Below are 26,582 nucleotides of genomic sequence, written 5' to 3' on the forward strand. Positions count from 1 at the left end.
TGAAGAACTTGAGCACAGACGGTGAGGCCGAGGTCCATGAGCTGCATTAGAACTGCCGCGGTGGGGACCACTACACACACTGTGTTTCCTTTTTTTCATCATCTTCCTAGAGCGGGGGTTATGCGCCAGGTCCTTGACCTGAGCACAGCTGAAAAAGGGGATGACACTCCCCTGCAGCTGGAATGCCATAAGGGGCTCTGTTATTTTAGCATCTCTGTCACCCCACCCCTGATCCAGGTGGATGAGAAATGGGCGGCTCAGTGCTAATTGTACATGACATGTGCAGCTCGGTTCCCCCAGTCTACTTCTCCATCCACCCCAACATGCACAACTTCTTCCCTGGGGGGTGGGCCCTCACCAAGGGCGCCTCAATCAGAGTCTGGGAGTGCATCAAGACCCTGCACAACGACTCCGATTCCTCCATCACCTGGTCTGACAAGGTCACCTGCAAGCACCAGATGTCCAGGATCGAGCACAATTGGAGCATCTCCGCTGAGCTGTCCCTTGGGGCCGGAGCCCTCACCAAGCTCATCATCCAGTTCCAGTTCTCCTTCAGGGCCGAGCACGGTGGGAGAAGCATCCACATGGAGCAGGAGGACTGGAACGAAGCCTCAGAAGAAGAGGAGTCAATTCAGGTGAACCTGGAGTGCAATCAGAACCTCTACATCTGGCAGTACCGCCTCTGCATAGGCCACAAGCCTGTCTTGTTCTGCAGGGACGTCCATTTCACCAAAGAAAACAAACCACCCAACTGCATCCCACTGCCTCCAGTTCCCTAAGCATCCAAAGAGGATGGAGAACGCCAGCACTACCAAGATGCTATTGTTGACCTGTGTGTGTGAGCGTTGGCCTCCTGGAAATGAATGGGATCAAATCAGCCCCTTCAAATCCATACTTAGCGCTTCCCAGCGCACTCCTCCCTGCTCGCAAACCCAGCTCATCTGCTTCCCCTCCCCCAGCTTCTCTGCAATTGTGTCACCGGGGCAGGTGATTTCCTGGCATGTTCTGTCTTCTCTCGCTGTAACCCGCAGCCTGAATTCTGCTTTGGGATCATTCTGGGGTTGGATCTGCTGCCGAAGCACAAAGAATTAGTTGAGCCTGGATAGATCATTGGTTTTTTTCAGCATTCCCCAGGTTGCTAGGGTGGAATTTCCTTGAGTTTCTCCTTGGCTCAGGGTCTGTAGAAGGGTAAAAAGCAGGAGGGAGCCGGGATGATCGTAATTGTCTTTGTACAGGGCTGCAAGAGCTAGCAGCATGTTGAGCTGCGTTGATTTAATTCTTTAACTTTTGTCCCCCCGAGTTCACCTAGAGGGGAAATGCCCTGTGTCCCATTCCCGCCTCCCTGAGCCACGAATCCCCCCGCCCTGGAGTTGGATAGGAGCCAGCACCCCCTAGAGGGGAAAGGCCCCATGACACAGTCACCGACCCTCACAACCTGGAGAACATTCAGCCCCAGTCGGTTACATCCTGCTCCACCTGAACTGGCCGCTTGGTCCTGATTGGCTTCTGCTCACTCCCGGCCATGGTAGCCACTGCGAGACCAAGTCTGAACTCGCTGCTCTTCCCCCCCAGTCAGGAGAGCTTCTTGGGGCATAGTGCCCCCACATGCCAGAGCCCCCAGCAGGGGCCAGCCAATGCCTGGCACACCCTATAATGGAGCTTGGGGCAGGGGACACACAAGGCGCAGGTAAGGGGGAGGTACCCAGGCAGTAAACCCATCTCATCCCCGGTGAGCCTTCCCCATCCCCCTCCCCCTGTATCTGCCCTGCCGTCTCCCTCGTGAGCCCCCAGCATGGAGTTATTAGTGTATCACCACTGGACAGAGCTGGGGGGGAGGGGGCAGCAGGAATAGGACCCTGAGAGCCATGGGGACAGGAATGACCTGTGGAACTCACTGCCACACGAATTTAACAGGCTCAAGGGCCAATCAGAAGTTCGTGGGGATCACGGCCAGCAAGGCAGAGGAGCCATGTGCCGGGGTGGGGGAGCCAGAGTGAAAGCCTGCAGTTCAGGGCATGGCCCAGCAATAAGGGGGGCAGGAGGGAGTGGCCCCACTAGGGAGGTTATTGCACAATTCTCCACCAGGGGGTGCCACTCTCAAAGGCCAGGCTCGATGGGCCCTAGGGATCCTTCAGCAACAGCGCAGATGTAGGGCAAGCAGGGCAGAATCTGGGCCAGTCACCTCCCAGCCAGGGCCGGCTCCAGGCACCAGCGCAGGAAGCAGGTGCTTGGGGTGGCACGTCCGGGTCTTCGGCGGCGGGTCCCTCAGTCCCTTTTGGAGGGAAGGACCCGCCACCGCATCATGAAGCGGCGCGGTAGAGCTGCCGCCGAAGTGCCGCTGATCGCGGCTTTATCCTTTTTTTTTCTTCGCCGCTTGGGGCGGCAAAAAAGCTGGAGCCGGCCCTGCTCCCAGCTGTATTCCAGCTCCGCGTGACTCACGTCCAGAGCCAGGGAGAGACCCCAGGCCGCCTGACCCCCCAACTACTAGACCCCCTCATCTCATAGCAGGGGAAAACCCAGGCGTCCTGGTCCCCAGCCGCCCCCGGCTCTAATCACTAGACCACGCCCTGTCCCAGCCCGGGAACAGAGAACCCAGGCGTCCTGCCCCTCCCCACCAGAACCCCGAACCGGCCCTTTAATGGCTGTGCAGTTGGGAGGAGCCGGGCGGCGCTTCCCCTCCCCGTTAGCTACGACTTCCCGTTTGGGGCGGGCCGAGCGGATCTCCGGCCCGGGCTCGGCTCCGGGCTCCCCGCGCCGGCTGGAGGCGCAGCCCTTGGGGAGGGGCGCACGGCCGCGTCTCCGCTCCCAGCGCCGGTGAGATCCGGGGACCGGCCCCGCCCCCTCGCGGGCTGCCCCATCGCCCCTTCCCCCGGGGGCTCTGCAAGTGGGGCCTCTCCAGGGGGGGTCCCCCCTTCTGGGGTGGGGGGAGCAGAGGCCGCGCTGGGCTGCTGGGTACCCGCGGTGCCCGGTGCAGAGCCAGTTTCCACACCCCCACCCGGGACCCAGGCCTCCTTCCCCCTCCCACACCCAGGGCCTGGCCCCTCTTGGTGTGACTCCCCCACCCGCATCCTCCCCCCAACCTCCCTTTCTGGGGCCAGGCTGATTCTCCCCAACCCTGTGCCCTGGGCGGTGGTGCCCTTCCCACCCTCCACACCGCCAGGGTCCGGCTGGTCTTGGCCTGGCCTGTTTCAGTATGGACCCCCCCTCACACTCCCCCTTTGGTGTCCCCCAGGCTCTCAGCCCCCCCATGGCCGGGATTGCCCCACGGGCACATTCCCCTGGCACCGATGTCTTCGCCACCCCTCATGGCTTCTTCGTCGTCCGCTCCGACGTGGGCTGCTTCCTCCAGGCGCCCGAGTGCCACTCCCCTGAAGCCGTGGAGATCCGGGACCTGCACCCTGCCTGCCGGGGCGGGGAACACTATGTGGGCGACGACATCGGCTCCGCTGTCTGCATCCTCCGGGGGCACGCGTTCCACCGAACCACGGACCTGAGTGCTGCCCCCAGCCCTGACGCCCTCCCCCTGCACCCCACGTGCCGCGGCGGAGACCACTATGCCTCATGGGGCAGCCGCTTCTCCATCATCTTCCTGGCCCGCGGCATGGTTCTGTCTGTGGCTGACCTGACCACAGGGGCTGAAGCAGAGGAGATGCCCCTGGAGCCCGCGTCCCGCCATGGGCTCTACTACTATGCCCCTGATGCTACCCACCTGGCTTTCCTGGGTGTGGACGAGCAGCGGGGGCTATACAGCCAGTTCTTCTCTAGCTCGGGCCACCAGGAGGTCCTCCCCGTCCACGCGGACGTGGCCAGCTTCCTCCCCGGCGGCCTGTCCCTGGTCCACAGGGGCACCTTCGGGGCATGGGAATGCGTCAAGCTGATCCAGAACGAGACGGACGGGCCGCTCCCTGGCAGCCACGAGATAACCCGGAAGGTCGGACGCGTGGAAGAGAAATTGGCCAACTGGATCTTCTCCACGGCCGGTTCCCCGGCACCCGCAGACCTGTCTGTGGCCTTGCTCCAGGCCCAGTTCTCCCTGCCCCCCGTGTATGGCGGGCTGGGGCTCAGGACGGAGCAGGAGGAGTGGGAGGCTGTGGCCGAAGAGGGAGAGGAGCTGCGGGTCATTCTTCAGCCCCGGCAGAAGCTCTACTGGTGGCAGTATCACCTGGGCTTGGGGCACCGGCCTATACTCTTCTGCCGCTGCCTCAAGGTGACCCGTAGCCCCGCGTCACCTGCCAACCTCCCGCTGCCCTCGTCGGACTCAGGGGACGCTGGCATCTGACTGGGGAAGGGAGGCTGGCGGTGGGAGAAAGGTTAACGCTGTTGCTGAATAAATGATGTTCTGTTGTACTGGCGGCGGCTGTCTGTGGATGGCTTTGGGACCCCACCCCGCTCCCTCCCAGGGTGGGGAAATTGAGGTACAGAATGTGTCAGGGGAGGACACAGAGTTGTGGCTGCCAGCCCCCTGCTCTAACCACTAGACCCCACTCCCATCACAGAGCTGGGGATAGAACCCCAGAGTCCTGACTCTCAGCCCCACCCCCATAACCACTAGACTGGACTCCCCATTCAGAGCCAGGGAGAGAACGCAGGAGTCCTGAAGGCCAGCAACACGTTTTTCTTTCTTCAAGATTCCCTAGTGTCCCAGGCAGGTATTGCACCCACAGGACAGGTTCTACCACTGCACTATTCAGATCACAGGGGGTCTGGGAGTACGGGGGAAAATGGGGTTTGGCCCAACAGGGACCCCCAGGTGACAACTGAGCTGCAGGACCCCATGGAAGCGGTGTGTGTGGGCGGGGATGGCAGCCTGGGAGAGACCAGGGATCAGTTTGGGGGAGGTCATGGCAGTGGGAGCTCAGGGGGTGAGGGACATGGGGGATCTGGGGAAGGCCAGGGAAGGGTCTCTAGGGGAAGTAGTGCTGCTATTCCTGTGACCTTGTTCAGCACTAGAGCCAGTCGCAAACCTTCAACACAATTTGGAATGTTCATCTCTGTGACTTGGTTTCTCTGGCTGTAAAATGGGGTGAGGATCCCACCTATTGTCTAGTGAGACTAAGATCGTTGGGGCAGGAACTGATTCTCACGAAGGGTCTGTGCAGTGCCTGGCATGGGCCCCGATCTCGGTCGGTATGATAGGGGCCCTGATCTCAGTCCGGGTATTCTAGGAGTTACCACAACACAAATAATTTGCCACTCTCTCCATCTATCTCCATTCTTACCTCTCCATCCATCCCATCACCGGGCCATTTAGCTCCCTTACCCTCCACCCTGTGTTCAGGTATCTCCATCCCATCTAAGTAGGGCCCATCAGGAGGGTGTGGGGTGGGAACCATGTGCCAAGGGGGGCATGGGGAGCCCTTACTCTCTGGCTCTCTCCAGGGACACACAATGTCCCGTCTGACTAGGGCACTAGGTTTGTCCTGGGAGCTGGTTCCTTCCCATGTCTCCTGAGGAGGGGAGGGGCTCAAACTGAGAACCCCCTAGGTGCCCCATCCTGGTGTGGTTTCAGCTCCCCCAGAGTCAATCCAGAGTCACTCCCAACTGCACTGGGATCAGGGCTGGATTCAGATCTCAGCACCCCTCTCCCGCACCAGCATCTATCTGGAATCACTCATTGACTGCAATGGTGTTGCTCCAGGTTTACACTGGAGTAGAAGTATCCGAGACATGTGGGTGGTCTGACATTTACAGTGCTGGATTAGGAGTCAGGACTCCTGGGTTCTATCCCCAGCTCTGGGAGGGGAGTGATGAGCAGTGGTTACCCTGAATTCTATCCCACACCTCTCACAGTCTCTGAATTTTGGAGTGACGAAAATGCAGTTTTATCACACGGGCCCCGCCATTTATTTATCATCGTTATTATCAAAAAAATGTATTTACATGAATAGCCGCTGAATGTATAAAGGTTGATACAGCTGGGTAATGACTCACCAAGCCCTCAGCTTTGGTGAGATCGAGACAAGATAAGAAAGGTGGAGAATACAAGGCTTAGGGGATGGCAATGCAGGAGACATGGCTGGAAGAGCGCCATTGGATTGCAGGAAGATGAAGGATGTGCCAAGCGGGTCAGATCATCTCCAAGCACGGAGCTGAGATGGGGTGAGGCTTAGGGAGAGTGTGGCTGGTGGGGGATGAGATCTTGGAAGACTTTGTAGGCAGAACATGGATAGGATGTTGAAGGAGCTGGGACTCCAGGAAAGATGGGTAGAGCAAAGAAGGGGACTCTCTCTTGAGCGGGATTTTTGGCCTGGCTGAGGGCAAGAGGTAGGAGACAGAGAGAAGAAGGCTGGAGCTGACCAAGGTCAGAAGGAGACAGGCTAGCAAGGAGGAAGCATGGTGGCCAAAGCTTGGAGAGAAACTCTAGCAAAGAAATGTTGAGCCTCCTACAGCCAGGGCGTCTTTGAGCTCAGGCCAGAGCGACTCATGCTTTAAGGTCCACAATGCACCCATCGCTCGGAGGCACTTGGAACAGATTCTGCTTCGTTGACACCGGAGCCAGGCAGAGGTAGATCTAGGGCGTAGGGCATGGACTTGGAGAAGCATCCATGTGTCAGCACAGCACAGACCAGAGGGGAAGCCCAGAGTTATGGACTTCCTGCAGGTCCCTGGAACAGGAAATCTCCATGCAGCAGCAAGAGGACATGATTGCCAGCATCCTACGATAGTTGGAAGGAGCCTTGTAGATCTCCTTGGGCTGGTGCAGGGTCTGAGAGGGCAAAGGCCAAGGTGAGAGGAGGAGAAGTGGGGTAGAGAAGTATGGACCCAACCTTGGGCTCCTCCAATCTTTCTTTCCTCGCCATCTCCCTCTTCCCCCTCATCCATCAATTGCAATGAAGGATGAAGAAGACCGTACCCACTTGCATTCCGTCTGCCCGGCTCTGAGCCTCCAGCTTGGCTGAGTTTGGAGGCCGTCGCCAGGTTGTCCCGTGAACCTCAAGCTGCCACTGCCACCACAAATGGTTGGCTTGGAAAAGGACCAGCCAACACTTCTCCCATGGGTGGCTTTGGTTGTAGCTTCCAGGTATAGCGGTCAGTTTTCCAAAATAAATACGCCATGATCTGTCCCTTCTCCATCATGGGTGATGAGGCAAGTTCAGGTGGGTTCTCCCATGGCTGCAGCAATCTCTTTCCCCAAGCCAGAGAAGGGCTGCTGGATGTCTCTCTCTGGGAAGGCATCGTAGATTAGCTATAAATGGTCCTTCAGCGTTTGGCGAAGTCCTAACTGTGGGGCACCTGCATCAGATGCCAGGCCCAACCTCAGAGGGATGAGTGGAGAAAGACGTGGCGGTTAACCCACCTGCAACGTGTGTGGTCCACAGAACAGGATGATAACCTACTACTGCTACCAGACAATGAGAGTTACACCTGCAGCTCCGTCTGTGATGTTGGCACTTAACGTTGTGGCTTCAATCCCGGCTGGTGACCCAGCTGCTATATAACATGCTGGTTCACACAGGATAACAACCTGCTACTGCTACCAGCTAATGGGCTTACTCCTGCAGCTCAGTTTGCTGTGGTCAATGATTATTAGCACTGACACCTGTGGGTTCAAGCCCTCCTGGTGACTTGGGGCGGGGCTTGTCCACATGAGAGGATAATAGCTTCCTGCTGCTACCAGCCAGTGGAGTTATGTGGGGCAAAGTCCATGATTTTGGTCCTGAAGGTCATTGGTTCAGTCCTTGTTCATGATGCACCATGGGAGGTTGCCACGTGAAGAGCTGGTCCAGGTGGGAGGTTAATAGCTTACTGCTGGTAATGAAGTTCAGCTAGGATTCTGGTGGGTGTGATCCCTGCTGGTGGGAGGATGAGGGTAGACCCCAGGGGGTCAGCAGTGGCTGACGTGGACGTCTCAGAAGTTGAGGCTTAGCAGGTTTTCAGAGAGCTTGTTCAGGTCCCGGCTACAGGGCTCTCTGTGCAGGACGAAGTCCACCTTCTGGTCCTGACCCATGAAGATTGTCAGGAGCTCCTGCCTCAGCTGCTCAGTCTCCCATGGCTTTCGTACCTCCTCCTCCTCCTCCTCTTCCTTTTCCTCCTGCGGCTGTCTCCTCCGCCGCCGCTCCCCAGGGGGCTTCCTGTCCCGCAACTGCAGCACCTCCGTCTGGGAGGCTGGCCGGCCAGGGGTGGGCAAGGGACCCCCACGCCCCGCAAAGGAGTGGCAAGTGGGAGGCTTTGGCCTGCAGTGAGGTGCATTGAGGCAAAGTTAGCATCAGCTCCCAGCCACCCCCAACCCCAAGCCTGACCCCCAGATGATTGGCAGTGGGACAGGCATGCAGTTCCCAAGTCTGACCAGCAGGGGGCAGGCAAGCATTTGGCAGTCAAAAATGCCAGCCTTCAAGAGGAGGAATCAGTGTCTCCTTAAAGGGATTTTGGTACATGGGGCATTTCTGCAGATCAAACCCTCCCAGCTGAAGGAGGTTTGGGCGGGAAAGGTGGTTCCCCACACGACTAGGTACCTGAGGGGTTTCTGCAGGAATTCATCCAAGGTGGGACCCTCTCGGCCCAGTGGGTCATCTGGAACCATGAAGATGTTCCCCACAAAGGTGAACTGCAGCAGTCTGAGAGTGAGGAAGAAGTTCAGAATCCCATAGAGGGGAAAAGGCCCCGTGTTCCCTTCTCTGTCCCCCTGAGCCAGCTAGTTTCCTGCCCTGGGGCCAGGTTGGAGCTGGTGCCTCCCACTAGAGGGGAAAGGCCCAAGATCCCATTCACACCCCGCTCAGCCTGCCAGTTCCCCCACCCTGGGCCTGGATCAGACCCGATGCCCCCTAGAAGGGAAAGGCTCTGTGTCCCATTCCGCACCCCGTGAGCCAGCCAGTCCCCGCCCAGGGGCTGGGTGGGAACCAGCACCCCTTAGAGGGGAAAGGCCCCAAGTCCCATTCCCTGGCCCCCTCACCTCTCTTTGATGATTCTGATCCATTTCTTGGACTCCTGCATGAGGTCCCGGAGCTGGTCATTGGTGACGATGACCCCGTTGGTCTCCTCTGCCAGCCTGAGCATGAACCTAACCCGAAGGGGGCAGAGTGAGACCCCAGCACCCCAGGCCCTGCTCTGGGCTCCAGGAAAAGGCTAAGAGCAGGGTCCCAGATGCCAGCTGTACCCGACACTGACCACAAGGTGGCAGCAGCACCACATGAGTGGAACCATAGTCCCTTATAGGGAAGCAGTGTGATAATGAGGTGATGGGCATAAGGGGATCCCTGTCTGCCTGCTCTAAGCGAGCTGCAGGTCTGGAGTGAGGGGCACCACAAAGCTGGGCAGGAGGTTGTTTCTTTTTCTATTTCATCCCCACCTCTGGAGCTCAGCCTTCAATTAACCCCCAGCTGCAGCCGCAGGGACTTTCTGCTTCACAGCCACCCCTTCGTTCCTCATGTGACCAGACAGGGGTGTATCAGCAACTCGCAGCTTGGAAAGCCCAGTGGGGGTGGGCCTCCAAGGCCTGGTCCCTCAGCTCTCTGACAGCTGGGCTCGGACAGTGCCACATCGGTGGCTGCAGTGAGCCCTCCGCTCCTGCAGGGGCAGCGTAGAGTGTGGGGGGGCTCCCCTGGTCGGGAGTGGGGGTGGAGAGGGAGCCCCAGGTTTACCTGTCATCATAGGATGTGATGCGCTTCCCGGCCACTTGACGTGAGGGCGTCAGAGACAGCAGGCTCAGGTCCTGCAGCTGGGTCAGGAAATGTCTCTCTGGGGGAGGAGGGGAAATGGGATGAGGCTGAGGGGCAGGGCAAGGCTTTAGGAGGTGGGTTTGTGTGGATGAACATCAAGCCCTAGGGGGCAGGGTGGTGTGGGGTAACGAGGGGCCCAGGGGGGCAAGCTCATGGCAGGGTAGCGAAGGGCCCTGGGGGGCAGGCCCGGGCAATGTCACACCCACCTCCCTTCTTACCTTCCACCCTGGCAACCTTCTCCATCCGCCACTGCGGCACGAAGACCGTCACCTCCCGGTGCCCACGGTCCCAGAAATACTGCACAGCCAGAGCGATGCCCCGGCAGGAGAAGAACTGGTGTAAGCCGTGCCTACAGAAGGGACGGAAGGCGATGTTAAGGCAAGGAGGCGCAGCACCAGGTTCCCAAGCACAGGGTTGGGCACATAGGGGAAGACGGGCCAATGCTATAGGACAGCCCTAGAGTTCTGAGCTCTACGCCAGGTGCGGGAGAGGAATTGGGGCTGGTTTAGTCTTGAAGCCAACTGATGCCTACGGACTAGTCAAGCATAGGGCCTCAGGAGATCTCAAATCCAAATGAAGCCCCAAGATCAAAGGCTTGACGTTCCCAGAGGCTCCAAGATTAGACTAGGCTCCAGAAACCTGAGACTGGATTGTGCATAGGCCTCAAGACTAAACTATCCCTCAGGACTCTAAGCTTGACATTCCTGTGGTGACCTCAAGAGCAAACTAGGCCCTGAGAGCTACAGACAAGTCAAGCCTACGGTCTTAGGGCCTAGATTGGTCTTAAGGGCAGGAAAATCTAACATAGAAACCTGCAGCCTAGGTTGATTTTGAGGTCTATGGTCAAGTCAAGCCTAGAGTCTTGAGGCCTACAGGAATGCCAAGTCTAGGGTCTTAGTCTGTTCTTGGGACCTATGGCACAGATCAAACATAGAGATTTGGGGCCTGATCTGATCTTGAGGCCTGTAGGAAAGTGAAGCCTCAAGTCTTGCGGCCTGTTTGGGTCTTGAGGCCTACAGGAAAGTCAAGCCTACAGTCTTGGAGTTTAGCTGCTCTTAAGGCATATTGAGGCCTAAAGGCACATCAAGCCTAGATTCTCCAGGTCTACTCTGGTCCTGAGGTCTATGGACATGTCAAACATAAAATGTTGGGGCCTAGTCTGGTCTTGAGGCCTACAAGAAAGAAAAGCTTACTATCTTGAGGGCTAGCTGAGATGTACTGAGGCCTGCAGGCAAGTTGCAAGACCTAAATCAATGGGATTAACAGGTATTCAACTGACCAAGCATCCTGCTTTCTTAGCTGGGCTAAGCACCCACCATGCCCTAGGTCTCGGAGCAAGATGCAGCAACACAGGCTACTTACACCATGGCTACATTGCTGCCATCGATAATGACCCTCCTTAGGTTCTTTTTCCCTGGCGTGTTGGCCAAGATGAGCTTGAATGGTGTCCGGATGGCTTCCTTGAACCGCTGGGCTCCGGTCACCGTCGGCACTGGGTACACATCCTCAGCTGGCTGGCTCTCCTCGGCAGCCCATGCAGGGGAAGCTATGGGGGTCACATCCATGGGGAAATCAGAGCCTTCTGGGAGGGGAGGGGGGCCACGGACTCCCCTGTGGATAGGAGACCCGCCTTTCCTTCCTGGCTCGCAGTGATGTTGACCCTGGGGATACTCCTTGCCATTCGAGAGGGCCAGCTCTCCATCTCTGCGGCTGCCTCTGTGCTCCAGCCTACTCTCAACCCTGGCCTCCTCTTGATGGTTGGCTTTCTCGTTGAGCCTTCTCAGCAGGCCGGCCAAGGGGACCCCTGTCCAGATCTCAGCCGGGATCTCACTGGGTGAGTGGCCACAGTTGGCCGCTGCTGACTTGATGACCTCCAGCAGGTATTCGTGTTCATCTTGGGTCATCTCTGGTGGCGGAGGAGGAGGAGAAGACATCTCCCTTGCCCCAGACTCCTGGAAGGGTGCGGGACCATGCTCCTGCTGGGAGGAGGAGGCCTGCTCCATCTGGACCCTGTCCAAGATTTTTGAGGGGGCTTCCTGCACCCCACATTCCAGCAGCACCTTCTTCACCACCTGCTCCTCGTAGCCCATAGTCTTGAAGAAGTTCAGCCTCATCTTGAACTCCTTCTCTGTCCGCGATGATGACAGGGCCCCAGGCAATGGTTCCTCCTCCTCCTCCTGGCTGCTCTCCTCCGGCCCCCTTTCCTCCACTTCCCTCACCCTGTCCTGGGTGGCGGGGAACTTCAAGTCTTGAGCCTGCTGGCTGGCGTCCAAACCTGGGATGGGTTTCGACGACCGCTTGTAAAGCACTGGCCTCTCAGAGGCCTCCTCCTCCAGCTTTGCCTGGTCCTGAGAACTGCCTGGGATGCCAGACCTGGAGCCCTGATGCCTGGTCTGATCTGGAGGTCTACTGAGGTCACAGAAGTCCTGGGGCCATCCCTGAGGCCTAACCCCACCTGCCGCTTTGGCTTCCCACCTCGGCGGCTGGTCTTGACTGATGACCGGTGGCACCCACAGTACATTCCTCGGTGCCCATTCCCCAACTTCCTGCTGGATGTCCCGCACTAGGCTGAGCAGCTCCTCCTTGAGCGGGGTAGGCAGGATAAGAAGGTCTATGGCATGCTTGTCGTCGTGGGACTCCACCAGCTCCCGGAAGGCCTTCTTCACCAGGGCCTCCTGCTCCTCCGGCAGCCGGGGCGTCTTCTGGTACTTCTCCACAAACTCCTGGATGCGGCTCTGGGCCATCACAAAGGCCTCGGCTAGGCCTGAGACCAGCAGGGACCCAGGGCTGAGCAGGACCAGGTTGGCAGAGGTCCCCTTAGTGAGACAGTCCAGGAAGAGACCTTGAGCTCCCACAAAGACGCACTGCATGTCCTTAGGGTAGCAGACTTTCTTGCTCAACTCTGGGCTGCAGAGCCCCTTGATGTACTCCTGGAGGACACAACACAGGGACAGGGTTAGGACGTGCTATTGCGGGACACCGGCTGCCAAGAATGTGCCCTCTGCTGGCTGAAATCAGAACTTCTCACTGTGTGTCATGAGCCCTGTACTGCTCAGCGCTGGGCTGGAGCTTTCTTTGAGGCAAAGACTGTCTGTGCAACACCTTGCACAACAGGGCCCTGATCTCGGTCGGGGTCTGTGCAACACCTGGCATAACGGGGGTCGGGGTCTGTGCAGCGCCTGGCAAAATGGGGGCCCTGATCTCAGTCGGGGTTTGTGCAGCGTCCAGAACAATGGGGCCCTGATCTTGGTCGGAGTCTGTGGAGTGCCTGGCACAATGGGCCCCTGATCTCAGTTGGGGTCTGTGCCGCGCCCAGAACAATGGGGCCCTGATCTCGGTCGGGGTCTGTGCAGCGCCCAGAACAATGGGGCCCTGATCTCGGTCGGGGTCTGTGCAGCACCCAGAACAATGGGGCCCTAATCTCGGTCGGGGTCTGTGCAGCATCTGGCATAATGGGGGCCCTAATCTCAGTCAGGGTCTGTGCAGCACCTGGCACAATGGGGGCCCTGATATCAGTCGGAGTCTGTGCAGCTCCCAGAACAATGGGGCCCTGATACATAATTATATGTTTGTATATAAACAAAATCTGCATTTAAATGAATTTTTTTTAAGATGCAAAATCCAGCACTCAAAAGTTAGGAAATGCCAGAATTGCAGATGTCTGGGTAATCTTAACTCTGCCCCCTACCACGCATACATCACCACACAAGTTTTAATTACACAATCACATGTATCTATCTATCCACATACAAACCCCCACTCTCTCTCTCTCACTGTATCCATACAATCTCTACCATCTATCCATCCATGTATCCATGACCAGACAGCAACTGTGAAAAATCCGGATGGGGGTGGGGGGTAATAGGAGCCTATATAAGAAAAAGATCCAAAAATCGGGACTGTCCCTATAAAATCGGGACATCTGGTCACCCTAATCCATGCACTCCCTATCTAATCTATCTATCACCATCCACCCCCTCTATCTATCTATCCCCATTCACCCCATCTATCTATCACCATCCACCCCCTCTATCTATCTATCTAGCTATCCCCATTCACCCCCTCTATCACCATCCACCCCCTCTATCTATCTATCTATCCCCATTCACCCCATCTATCTATCACCATCCACCCCCTCTATCTATCTATCTATCCCCATTCACCCCATCTATCTATCACCATCCACCCCCTCTATCTATCTATCTATCCCCATTCACCCCATCTATCACCATCCACCCCCTCTATCTATCTATCTATCCCCATTCACCCCCTCTATCTATCACCATCCACCCCCTCTATCTTTCTATCTATCCCCATTCACCCCATCTATCACCATCCACGCCCTCTATCTATCTATCCCCATTCACCCCATCTATCTATCACCATCCACCCCCTCTATCTATCTATCTATCCCCATTCACCCCATCTATCTATCACCATCCACCCCCTCTATCTATCTATCACCATTCACCCCATCTATCTATCACCATCCACCCCCTCTATCTATCTAGCTAGCTATCCCCATTCACCCCATCTATCTATCACCATCCACCCCCTCTATCTATCTATCTATCCCCATTCACCCCATCTATCTATCACCATCCACCCCCTCTATCTATCTATCTATCCCCATTCACCCCATCTATCTATCACCATCCACCCCCTCTATCTATCTATCCCCATTCACCCCATCTATCACCATCCACCCCCTCTATCTATCTATCTATCCCCATTCACCCCCTCTATCTATCACCATCCACCCCCTCTATCTTTCTATCTATCCCCATTCACCCCATCTATCACCATCCACGCCCTCTATCTATCTATCCCCATTCACCCCATCTATCTATCACCATCCACCCCCTCTATCTATCTAGCTAGCTATCCCCATTCACCCCATCTATCACCATCCACCCCCTCTATCTATCTAGCTAGCTATCCCCATTCACCCCATCTATCTATCACCATCCACCCCCTCTATCTATCTATCTATCTAGCTATCCCCATTCACCCCATCTATCTATCACCATCCACCTCCTCTATCTATCTATCTAGCTATCCCCATTCACCCCATCTATCTATCACCATCCACCCCCTCTATCTATCTATCTAGCTATCCCCATTCACCCCATCTATCTATCACCATCCACCCCCTCTATCTATCTATCCCCATTCACCCCATCTATCTATCACCATCCACCCCCTCTATCTATCTAGCTAGCTATCCCCATTCACCCCATCTATCTATCACCATCCACCCCCTCTATCTATCTATCTATCCCCATTCACCCCATCTATCACCATCCACCCCCTCTATCTATCTATCTATCTATCCCCATTCACCCCATCTATCTATCACCATCCACCCCCTCTATCTATCTATCCCCATTCACCCCATCTATCTATCACCATCCACCCCCTCTATCTATCTATCTAGCTATCCCCATTCACCCCATCTATCTATCACCATCCACCCCCTCTATCTATCTATCTAGCTATCCCCATTCACCCCATCTATCTATCACCATCCACCCCCTCTATCTATCTATCTAGCTATCCCCATTCACCCCATCTATCTATCACCATCCACCCCCTCTATCTATCTATCTATCTATCCCCATTCACCCCCTCTATCTATCACCATCCACCCCCTCTATCTATCTATCTATCCCCATTCACCCCATCTATCTATCACCATCCACCCCCTCTATCTATCTATCTATATTCACCCCATCTATCTATCACCATCCACCCCCTCTATCTATCTATCTAGCTATCCCCATTCACCCCATCTATCTATCACCATCCACCCCCTCTATCTATCTATCTAGCTATCCCCATTCACCCCATCTATCTATCACCATCCACCCCCTCTATCTATCTATCTAGCTATCCCCATTCACCCCATCTATCTATCACCATCCACCCCCTCTATCTATCCCCATTCACCCCATCTATCTATCACCATCCACCCCCTCTATCTATCTATCTATCCCCATTCACCCCATCTATCTATCACCATCCACCCCCTCTATCTATCTATCCCCATTCACCCCATCTATCTATCACCATCCACCCCCTCTATCTATCTATCTATCTAGCTATCCCCATTCACCCCATCTATCTATCACCATCCACCCCCTCTATCTATCTATCTATCTAGCTATCCCCATTCACCCCATCTATCTATCACCATCCACCCCCTCTATCTATCTATCTATCTATCCCCATTCACCCCATCTATCTATCACCATCCACCCCCTCTATCTAGCTATCCCCATTCACCCCATCTATCTATCACCATCCACCCCCTCTATCTATCTATCTAGCTATCCCCATTCACCCCATCTATCTATCACCATCCACCCCCTCTATCTATCTAGCTAGCTATCCCCATTCACCCCATCTATCTATCACCATCCACCCCCTCTATCTATCTATCTATCCCCATTCACCCCATCTATCTATCACCATCCACCCCCTCTATCTATCTATCTAGCTATCCCCATTCACCCCATCTATCTATCACCATCCACCCCCTCTATCTATCTATCTAGCTATCCCCATTCACCCCATCTATCTATCACCATCCACCCCCTCTATCTATCTATCTCCGTCCACCCCCTCTATCTAGCTATCTATCTCCATACACCCCACTAGTTGCCCTTATCAGGTAATAATGGCTACAAAGGGTGTGATGATGCCCTTCGATCCTGACCCACAGCCCCCTGCTGTCCCAGCCCCCACCCCCAGCTCTGCAGGTGCCCCTCACTCCTGACCCACAGCCCCCTGCTAGCCCAGCCCTGGGCTTCCGCAGCTGCATGTACTTCCTAAACCACCGTGTGCAGAGCTGATCAGAGCGTGGCCGTGACTGGGGGGCGGGGGGAAGATGGTTATTTTGGCTGCAATTTCCCCCGTCGGTTTCACGCCTGCAGAAGAAGAAAAATTCCCTGCCGCTTGGGGTGGAATCGAAAGCAAAATCAGCCAGGGGCGTGTCCTGAAATACAATCACTTCCTAGGGTGCCGGAGAGTCATGGCAAGTCAGCTCCCTGTAGGGCCTCCCGCCTTCCAGAATAAACCAGAGGCAGTGATACTGGCAGACCAGGTGCCAGCTCGTGCCAAGGTCCCCAGGCCTCAACTGAACACTGACAAATAGAGGGTGGGCACCCATCTGGCTCCCCTGTGCATCAGTGTTGGTGATAAGTTTGCCAGCCCTCCAGGATTGTCCTGGAGTTTCCAGGAATTAAAGATTAGTCTTTGATGAAAGATTATGTGATGTGATGAAACCTCCAGGAATACGTCCAAACAAAATTGGTAACCCTATCTGGTGAAATCGGTATTAGGGTTCTAGGAATGTGTGGAGACTTTAGGGGATGCTTGTGAGCCGCGGCCTGTGTTAATCTCGCTTATAACGCCAATATCCCTGCTCGGGAGGTCATATCTGCCCTGTAAATCACCAGGACAGGGACATGAACGGGTGTAAAAGGCAGGAGGGCAGGGGCAAGACATGAACTAGGGCAAAATACTGGGCTCCAACAGCAACCTCCTGTCCCAGCAATGCCGAACAATCGCGGGAGATTAAAGAGGCCGCAAGACTTTGTCCTTTGCTCTCCCCACCCCACGGAGCAAGCCGATGCCTCCTGTCGGCTGAGTTTCCAGCTCAGAGCAGAAGAGGGGGAAGGAAGGAAAAAGCCCTAACAAGGAGGAGCTGTATCTTTATGCTTACATGGCGGGGTGAGGATTACTAAGCACAGGCAAAAGATCTCCAGTGCTTGGCCTGGGCTAGCCCTGGAGGACATATAGAGCTGGCTTATTATAGAAATGTTTCTCACTTTTTATACCCAAGCTTGGAACTCATTGGTGTGTAGGTGTTTACCTGTTTTACCCTTGTTTCCCTTTCCTATGTAATAAAACTGGAGAGAATCTATTATAGGATTGACTACAAGGGTTGTCTTCAGCATTAGGTCTAAGGTGTGACTGACCTAGGGTAAGTGACCGGTTCTTTGCGGTGGGGAGGAAGCTGAATATTGCTGTGATTCTTGAGATAAGGGACCATCTGTCACAAAGGTAGGCTCCCCTGGTGGTGAGAAAGATTGGACTGTCTGTGACTCCATGCTAAGGCTGTGATAGTGCCTGAAGAGTTCACACCTGAGAATCGATCAATGACATCTAAGCACAGAACTCCCAGCCAGTTTGGGCTCTGTGCCTGGTTCCTAAGTTTGCTCTGAGGTTGGTACCACGCTCTTGAGCCACTGAAGGACAAAGGGATATAAACACAGGGCCAAATCCCCAACGGGCTGTGAATCATTGTCCCTCGACTGGGGATCTGTTCACATCAACTTCAATGGAACGACGGCTGATTGACCCCCCTGGGATCTGCCCCCATTGACTCCAGTGGAGCTACAGCCCATTGACCCCAGCTGGGATCTGGCCCATTGACTCCAATGGAGCTACAGCCCATTGACCCCAGATGGGATCTGGCCCATTGACTCCAGTGGAGCTACAGCCCATTGACCCCAGCTGGCATCTGGCACCATTGACTCCAATGGAGCTACGGCCCATTGACCCCAGCTGGGATCTGGCCCTATTGACTCCAATGGAGCTACGGCCCATTGACCCCAGCTGGCATCTGGCCCTATTGACTCCAATGGAGCTACAGCCCATTGACCCCAGCTGGGATCTGGCACCATTGACTCCAATGGAGCTACGGCCCATTGACCCCAGCTGGCATCTGGCCCTATTGACTCCAATGGAGCTACGGCCCATTGACCGCAGCTGGGATCTGGCCCCATTGACTGTGGTGGGGTCCAGGCTGCATAAATACTGGTTAAAAATTCATCAATCGATTTCAGAGGCAAGGAATGGTGTGAAGACACAGAGACTCAATGTTAGAACAACTGGTGCAGAACCCGGGGAGTGAGTGACAATCAAAATTCACCCAGGGTGGAGACAGGTGTGGCGAGGTTTAGGTGATATGAGTTAACTACCAAATGTAAACACAGAGAGAAGCAGAGTCATGAGGTTGAACTGCACACGGGGTGTTGGCGGAGCTACACCCGGAGGTGTCACACACCCAAGATGGTGTGAAACCTACTCACAAGGTGTTGGGACACACACACACACACACACACACACAAACACACACACAGGGGACGGGGGTGTTAAATTCCTTCGGACTGAATCCCTTTGGAATTGTGACACACCCGCATGCAGGGTTGTGATAGATACACATACAAGGGAGATGGGGGCTGTGTGTGTATTAAACCCCTTTAGTGTTATCTCACACTCACGGTTGTGATACATCCCCACACACACACACACATCGTGCTGTGCTCTGCACCCCTGCTGGTTTGTGATCAGTATCAATGGCCATGGTTGTCAGTATCCACACGTGATATATTTACGCAGGCGGGGTTGGGACACTTGCACACGCAGGGCGAGTGTGTTACGGTTATATGCACACTCACCGTTGCTGCTGTACAGTCTGAGGGTGGATTTATGTTTCTGCACAAAAGCTGGAAAAGGTTGGCCATTTTACAAAGAGCTTAGAAATGGTGGAGAGGAGTTTTGGCTGGACATACAGATGGATGGATGGACAGGGTGTGTGGAAGGGTGGGCGGATGTATGGGTGGAGGGCTGTGGATGGATGGATAATGTACGGATGGGTGGATGGATGGATCGACAGGGTGGGTGGATGGATGGGTAGAGGGCAGTGGATGGATGGATGGATGGATGGATGCATGGATGGATGGACAGGGTGGGTGGATGGATGGGTAGAGGGACGTGAATGGATGGATGGATGGATGTACAGAGTGAAGGGCCATGGATGGATGGATGGATGGGGTTGGTGGATTTGTGGAGGGGGGTGGATGGAAGGGTGAAGGGATGGATAGATGGATGAAGGGGTGGATGAAAGGTGGATGGATGGATGGATGGATGGAGGGGGGTGTATGAGGGATCGAAGAATAAATGTCTAGCTAGAGGGGTGTGTATGGTGATAGATAATTAAAGGGGGGATGAAGGGCATGGATTAATGGGGGTGTGGGAGGATGGATGTGTGTTTTGGGGGCATGGGGAAGTGTCTGAGGATGGGTGTGTGTTTGTGGGGATGGGGGTGTATATCTGGGGTTGGGGGAATGAATGGGGGTGTCAGGGGATGGGTAGGTGTTTCGGGGGATGTGGGACAGGAGCGTCGGGGGATGGGGGTGTGTTGGGGAGATGGATGGAGGTCTGCGGGGGTAGGAAAGTGTCAGGTGATGGGGGTGTTAGGGAATGGGGAGGTGTCAGGTGATGGGGTGTGTGTCAGAGGTTGGGATGGGAGCTCAGGGGTGCATGAGGGGATAGGAGGTGTGAGGGGGTGAATTGGGGGTGGGGGACAGGGTGTGTATCGGGGGATAGGAGACGGGATTGTGGGGATGGCGGACATGGGATGAGATGGGAGGATGGGAGTGTGGGGGATGGCGGACATGGAGGGAGATGGGAGGGTTGCGGGACGGGACTATGGGGATGGCGGGTGTGGGGGGAGATGCGGGTGTGTATGGGGATGGGGAGGTGTTGGGGGATGGGGGTGTGAGGGGATGGGGGCTGTCAGGGGTTCGGGGGATGGATGGGATGTTGGGGGATGGGGTACAGGAGTGTGGGGTGGCGGGGGTGGGGGGAGATGGGGATATGTATGGGGATGGGGGTGTGTGTTGGGGGATGGGGGTGTCAGGTTGGGGAATGGATGGGGTGTCGGGGGATGGGGGACAGGACTGTGGGGGTAGCGGGCATGGGGGGAGATGGGGGTGTGTCGGGGGATGGGAAACGGGAGTGTGGGGGTAGCGGGCGTGGGGGGAGATGGGTGTGTGTTGGGGGATCGGGGACGGGAATGTGGGGGTAGCGGATGTGGGGATATGGGGGCATATCGGGGGATGGGACTGTGGGGGTGGTGGGCGTGGGGGGAGATGGGGATGTTTATGGGGATGGGTGTGTCAGGGGTTGGGGGCATGGATGGGGTGTCGGGGGACGGGAGTGTGGGGGATGGCAGGCCTTGGAGGGGATGGGGGGGTGTCGGGGGACGGGGACGTGGGAGAGATGGGGGTGTGCGGGGAGAACCCAGCAGCCCCCCATTACCTTTGCTCTCTGCAGGTCCTGCTGAGGGCCCTGCAGCTGCAGCCAGATCTGCCCAGCGCTCGTTGGGGCGCGGGAAGGGCCCTGCCCGGCGCCCAGCACCCCCAGCACGTTGAGCCCCACGCCGAAGAGCCGCTCGATGCGGGGCCGCTGCTCGATGACGGCTGCCTGGGCCTCCTCGGGGACTGCAAACTCGTCCAGCGCCCCCGTCGCCATGGCACCCGTCTCCATGGCACCACCTGGCGCCACGGTGCCCACCTCGGCCTGCCTGGACAGCCACAGAGGGAGGGGTTAATTATTGGTCATCGTTAATTCATGGGGGTGAGGGTGGCGGGTGCCAAGCTGGTGGGCAATGCGGGCGCTGGGCGGGCAGGCGATGGGTGAGAGGCAGGTGAGGTGACCTGGCTGGCGGGTGGGGAGGGGGGCTTAGATTTTGCATTGGCAACGCAGGCTACCCCCTAGTCTTGCAGTGCCTTCCCATAATTCCCCAAGAGGGCTCCCACAATGCACTGGGAGCAGCTTGGTGCAACACAAAGGACCATGGGAAACGCCCCCAGAAGTCCCAGAGACACAGAGTCTGGCTCCCACAATGGGCTGGGCTAAGGCAAGTGCCGACCCCTGGGCTATCTCCGCCAGGAAGATGTACCCCCACTGATCTGCCGCCCACGTAGTCTGAATACTAAATAGCGCCCAACCTGAGCATCACAACCAACTATTCCCAGACAGGAAGGGGAATCAATTTTGGTGGAAGCACATTTCTACTGGTATAAGCGCATCCACACTAGAGATTGCACTGGGATATTGGTAAATATCCCCCCCGCAGCTGATTACATCCGGACACAAGCTACATTGGGATCAAGCTTTAAACCAGCCCAGCGACTCCAATGTAAATGCTCTGATCTTTGTTTAATGCTCCAGATGGTTCCCAGGTGACCCATATCAGCCATTCTGGGAGCCAACTAAAGGCGTGGGTTTAACCCGGGTCAGAATCACCGCTCAGACGTGTTCCTACCTGAGTTTCAAACGTTTTTGTAGTGCTGGCTTGGGTCTTTGAGCGCTGCTAACAAAAAATATATAATAATTAATAGATGAAATATTACAAGTTAATAATACTGCAAGATAATACTAACTTATGTATTCCAAATTATATATAATTGATCATAAATATACAATAATCATAATAATTAACATACGGTATGTAACGATGAATTATAAATAGTAACTAATGAATTGTAAATAATCTTCAATCAATCAATGATCATCACAATGATTAATCTACAGTGCATAATACCAATGAATTACAAATAATATATAATCAATCTAAAATAAATAATCATATTAATATACAAATCATAACATAAGAACATAAGAACGGCCGTACCGGGTCAGACCAAAGGTCCATCTAGCCCAGTATCCGGTCTACCGACAGTGGCCAATGCCAGGTGCCCCAGAGGGAATGAACCTAACAGGCAATGATCAAGTGATCTCTCTCCTGCCATCCATCTCCACCCTCTGACAGACAGAGGCTAGGGACACCATTCCTTACCCATCCTGGCTAATCACCACCATGAATTTATCCAGTTCTCTTTTAAAGGCTGTTATAGTCCTAGCCTTCACAACCTTCTCAGGTAAGGAGTTCCACAGGTTGACTGTGCGCTGCGTGAAGAAGAACTTCCTTGTATTTGTTTTAAACCTGCTGCCTATTAAATTCAATTAATTTCAATAATAATGTATTATATATAGTAATTAATGAACTATAAAATATATTCTCATTCATAATCCATAATTAATATACAATACACAATAACAATGAATAGTAATTAATGACATAAATAGTTTCTCATAGTAAACACCTTATAATATTCACAATAAATATATAGTTCATAATAATGTTGAATTATAAATGGAAACTAATGAATTATAAATAATATATAACCAATCTGACTAAATAAATGGAATAATCACAATGTTTAATTTAATATACAATGCATAATAACTATTATAAATAGCAACTAGTGAATTATAAATAATATAATAATGGCTCATAATAAATGATACCAGAGTGCATCAAGGGGATACAAGTTTGGTGTGTGACCAGGAATCCCTGGCTCTGCCATAGCACCTCAGGAAGAGGGTCAGGATCGTCTTCCCCATTGTACAGATGGGAAAATTGAGTCACCTGAAGGGGAAGGGATTTATTTGCCCAAGGTGAGCCAGCAGGCCCGTAGCAGAACCAGGGATAGAACCCAGGAGTCCTGGCTCCCAGCACTCTATCCCCCAGACCAGTGGTTCTTAACCTGGGGTGCACACATCCCTTGGGGGTGCAAGATGCCCTTTCTGGGGTGCGAGACATGCCAGATTTTTTTAGAAGGTAAATCATCGAAAACACAAATTAAGCACAGGCACATCAGTACAACTACTTTGTTTCATCAAACCTCTGTATTTATTAACATTCTACATTTTTTAAGGATTACTGTAATATACAAACAAAAATATATCTAGATTCAAGGGGCGCGAGAACATATTTTGAGAACCAAAGGGGTGCAGGCGGCAGTAAAGGTTAAAAACCCCTGCCCTAGACCGCACTCCCCTCCTGAGGCCAGGGATAGAACCCAGGCGTCCTGACTCCCAACCCCCTCCCAGCCCCCTCCATGCCACTTTGCCCTCCCAGAGCTGGGAATGGAACCCAGGCGTCCTGACTCCCAGCCCCCCCCCCCCCGTTCCCTACACCCCACTCCCCCCAGAGCCGCGCATAGACCCCAGGCGCCCTGACCCCCGACTGGCACTTACCATGGCCCGGGCCGGGCTGCCCCGAGCAGGCTGCGGGCGACGCAGCGAGGCGGAAACGCTGTCGGCGGCTCCTCCCCGCGGGGCCCCGAGCAGGCCGGGGAGGCTCCAGCTGCTGCACAGTTTCACTTCCCCCGGCCCTTGTCTCTGCCGGCCTCTGCCCCCCCCCGGTGCCAGGCGCCCCCCCCCCCGCCGGCCTCTGCCCCCCCCCCGGTGCCAGGCGCCCCCCCCGCCGGCCTCTGCCCCCCCCGGTGCCAGGCGCGCCCCCCCCGCCGGCCTCTGCCCCCCCGGTGCCAGGCGCCCCCCCCGCCGGCCTCTGCCCCCCCCGGTGCCAGGCGCGCCCCCCCCGCCGGCCTCTGCCCCCCCCGGTGCCAGGCGCCCCCCCCGCCGGCCTCTGCCCCCCCCCCGGTGCCAGGCGCGCCCCCCCCGCCGGCCTCTGCCCCCCCCCCGGTGCCAGGCGCGCCCCCCCCGCCGGCCTCTGCCCCCCTGGTGCCAGGCGCGCCCCCCCCGCCGGCCTCTGCCCCCCCGGTGCCAGGCGCCCCCCCCGCCGGCCTCTGCCCCCCCCGGTGCCAGGCGCCCCCCCCCGCCGGCCTCTGCCCCCCCCGGTGCCAGGCGCCCCCCCCCGCCGGCCTCTGCCCCCCCCGGTGCCAGGCGCGCCCCCCCCGCCGGCCTCTGCCCCCCCCCGGTGCCAGGCGCGCCCCCCCCGCCGGCCTCTGCCCCCCCCCGGTGCCAGGCGCGCCCCCCCCGCCGGCCTCTGCCCCCCCGGTGCCAGGCGCGCCCCCCGCCGGCCTCTGCCCCCCCGGTGCCAGGCGCCCCCCCCGCCGGCCTCTGCCCCCCCGGTGCCAGGCGCCCCCCCCGGTGCCAGGCGCCCCACCCCGCCGGCCTCTGCCCCCCCCCGGTGGCACACACCCCCTGCCAGCCTCTGCCCCCGCCCGGTGCCAGGTACCCCCCTGCCAGCCTCTGCCCCCGCCCAGTGCCAAGCGCCCTCCCCCCACCGGCTTCTGCCCCCGCCCGGTGCCAGGCGCCCTCCCCCCACCAGCCTCTGCCCCCACCCAGTGCCAGGCGCTCCCCCCACCAGCCTCTGCTCCCCCCGGTGCCAGGCGCCCCCCCCCCCGCCGGCCTTTGCCCCCCCCGGTGCCAAGCACCCCCCCTCCTTTGGCCTCAGCCCTGCCCTGTGCCACATGCCCCCTCCCGCAGGTCTCTGCCCTGCCCGGTGCCACGAGCCCCTCTCCAATCGGCCTCTGCCCATGCCCGGTGCTATGTGCCCCCCTCCAACCAGCCCCCTCCAACCGGCCTCTTCCCCGCCCAGTGCCACACACACACCCCTGCCGGCCTCTGCCCTGCCTGGTGCCCTGTGCCCCCTCCGCTGGCCACTGCACACTGGCCCCATGGCTGGCTGTGCCTCTGCCTGCCTGTTCATCCATCCCCAAACCCATCCGTCCATCTATCCATCCGTATGCTCCTTTATCCTTCCATCCATCCACCCTGCTATCCATGCATCCATACACCCTTTATGTATCTATCCATCCATCTCCCCATCTATCCACCCATCCACCCCTCTGTCTATCCATCCCCAAGCCCTCTATCCCTCTATCCATCCACTCCTTTTTCTGTCTATCCCATCCATCCCGTCTATCTAGCTGGCCCCATACACTCTGGCTGTCACTGGCTCTCCCCACCCCCCCTAGAGGCCCCCTTCCACCACTGCCCGGCCCAGCTGGGAAATTCCAGGTTGTGACACTGGGGCGAGGCAGGGGCGGGGACGCCCTGGCCGGGGAAGTGGGTTTGTGCAGCTGGCTCTTTGTATGAATGGGAGGAAAGTCTGAGGCTTCCAGCCTCCCCGCTGCCAGGTGTGGCTGACTCATATTTTCTGAGCCCCTCCACAGAGATCAGGGCCCTGTTGTGCCGGGTGCTGCACAGACACAGTCGCTGCCCCAAAGAGCTCATAGTCTGAACAGACACAGGGTGAGGGGGAAACTGAGGCAGAGAGGCAAAGGGACTTACCCAAGGTCTCATAGCAACTCAGTGGCAGAGCTGTGTCCTGAGTCCCAAACACCTGTCCTATGCACCTGATACAGCCAGTGGCTTCCAGCTTCCTGGGGGCGGGGCTGGTCTATGAACTTCCATTCATCCCTCCCCCAGCCCTGCCCTCTCTTAACCCTTTGTGAACTGCCCCAAAGGGGCCTCAGTGAGATGGACACGTTTCTACTGCCAAGTTTTGTAGACTATCTGCAGGGAAGTGTTCACCCACCCACTGAAATGCAGCCAGCTCTGGGGTGGGACAGCTGGGGAACAACTCACTAGATCTCACTCCCCTCCCAGAGCTGGAATGGAACCCAGGAGTCCTGGCTCCTAACCCTGCTGCTCTAACCACTAGACTCCACTCCTCTCCCAGAGCTGGGGATAGAACCAGGAGTCCAGACCCTCAGTCCAGTCCTCTACACCTCACTGCCAATCCCTTTTGTTTCCGCTTTCATTCCCAATTCTTACCTTAAAAAAAAAATCCACACAAAAAACATAAACAAGGGGGTGGGGGCAAAACCAAACAACACTTTGTTAATGGGCAAAGTTCCTTTATGTTTATTTTAATTCATGGCTGACAAATTGCTGACATTTCTCCAGTGAATCTGGATGTTAAAGGCCCATATGCAAGTTTCAGGTAGCAGGAAATAGTTCATATAGGTGCTCATATTCATGGATTTAAAGGGACCATTAAATCAGCTAGTGCAGACCTCAGATAACCTCAGTTATCCAATACTGAGCCAGTCACTTGTATGAATCAAATTAGTATCTGAATGTCTCACAGTTTGGGTTACCATCCTGTTAGAAGTATGCCTGGTAGGATATCGATATTCAGGCCTGACTGCACAGGCCTATACTTTAAGAATTTAGGTGTATTCTTATCACTTAGCTAGTTGTAGAGGTATAAAAGAAAGAATCAAAATCACTCTCTGTATGTGTCTGGGCCTTCTCGTACTGTGGCAGTCTGAGGCCTGGTTCTTAGGCTAAGGCCTTCGGCTAAGCAGCAGA

At 56.0% G+C, this 26,582-nt stretch overlaps 2 protein-coding genes across 7 annotated transcripts; one reads left to right on the top strand and one right to left on the bottom strand.

The window, feature by feature from the left end:
* Positions 1–2,632: 2,632 nt before the first annotated feature.
* On the top strand, positions 2,633–4,352 carry LOC128846365 (uncharacterized). The gene is made up of 2 exons (XM_054045414.1): positions 2,633–2,814; positions 3,233–4,352. Exon 2 carries the CDS (start codon positions 3,248–3,250, stop codon positions 4,277–4,279), a length of 1,032 nt encoding a protein of 343 aa, XP_053901389.1. The 5' UTR covers positions 2,633–2,814; positions 3,233–3,247; the 3' UTR covers positions 4,280–4,352.
* Positions 4,353–5,817: 1,465 nt separating this feature from the next.
* On the bottom strand, positions 5,818–25,600 carry KHNYN (KH and NYN domain containing). 6 transcript variants are annotated; one of them, XM_054045396.1, is made up of 10 exons: positions 23,556–23,559; positions 22,312–22,421; positions 21,778–21,822; positions 20,769–21,033; positions 11,019–12,586; positions 9,875–10,005; positions 9,579–9,675; positions 8,891–8,998; positions 8,454–8,555; positions 5,818–8,174 (listed from the first exon to the last, which is right to left on the bottom strand). In XM_054045396.1, exons 1-10 carry the CDS (start codon positions 23,556–23,558, stop codon positions 7,850–7,852), a joined length of 2,754 nt encoding a protein of 917 aa, XP_053901371.1. In that variant the 5' UTR covers position 23,559; the 3' UTR covers positions 5,818–7,849. The 6 variants fall into 6 exon arrangements, with proteins under 6 accessions (XP_053901371.1, XP_053901370.1, XP_053901375.1 ...); XM_054045395.1 differs by having other exon boundaries at positions 21,778–21,825; XM_054045400.1 differs by lacking the exons at positions 22,312–22,421; positions 23,556–23,559 and adding an exon at positions 25,557–25,600 and having other exon boundaries at positions 21,778–21,825.
* Positions 25,601–26,582: the final 982 nt, after the last annotated feature.

The sequence above is a fragment of the Malaclemys terrapin genome, chromosome 12 (genome assembly GCF_027887155.1).
Source record: "Malaclemys terrapin pileata isolate rMalTer1 chromosome 12, rMalTer1.hap1, whole genome shotgun sequence".
Classification (NCBI taxonomy): domain Eukaryota; kingdom Metazoa; phylum Chordata; order Testudines; family Emydidae; genus Malaclemys; species Malaclemys terrapin.

What these genes read in the sequence shown, in the direction of transcription:
- LOC128846365 (XM_054045414.1), top strand. Translation starts at nt 3,248, where the DNA reads ATGGCCGGGATTGCCCCACGGGCACATTCCCCTGGCACCGATGTCTTC.
- KHNYN (XM_054045395.1), bottom strand. An exon ending in GGCAGCAATGTAGCCATGGT is followed by an intron (nt 10,006 to 11,018) that starts GTAAGTAGCCTG and finishes TCCCTTCTGTAG; the next exon opens with GCACGGCTTACACCAGTTCT. An exon ending in TTCCTGCAGAAACCCCTCAG is followed by an intron (nt 8,175 to 8,453) that starts GTACCTAGTCGT and finishes ACCTCACTGCAG; the next exon opens with GCCAAAGCCTCCCACTTGCC.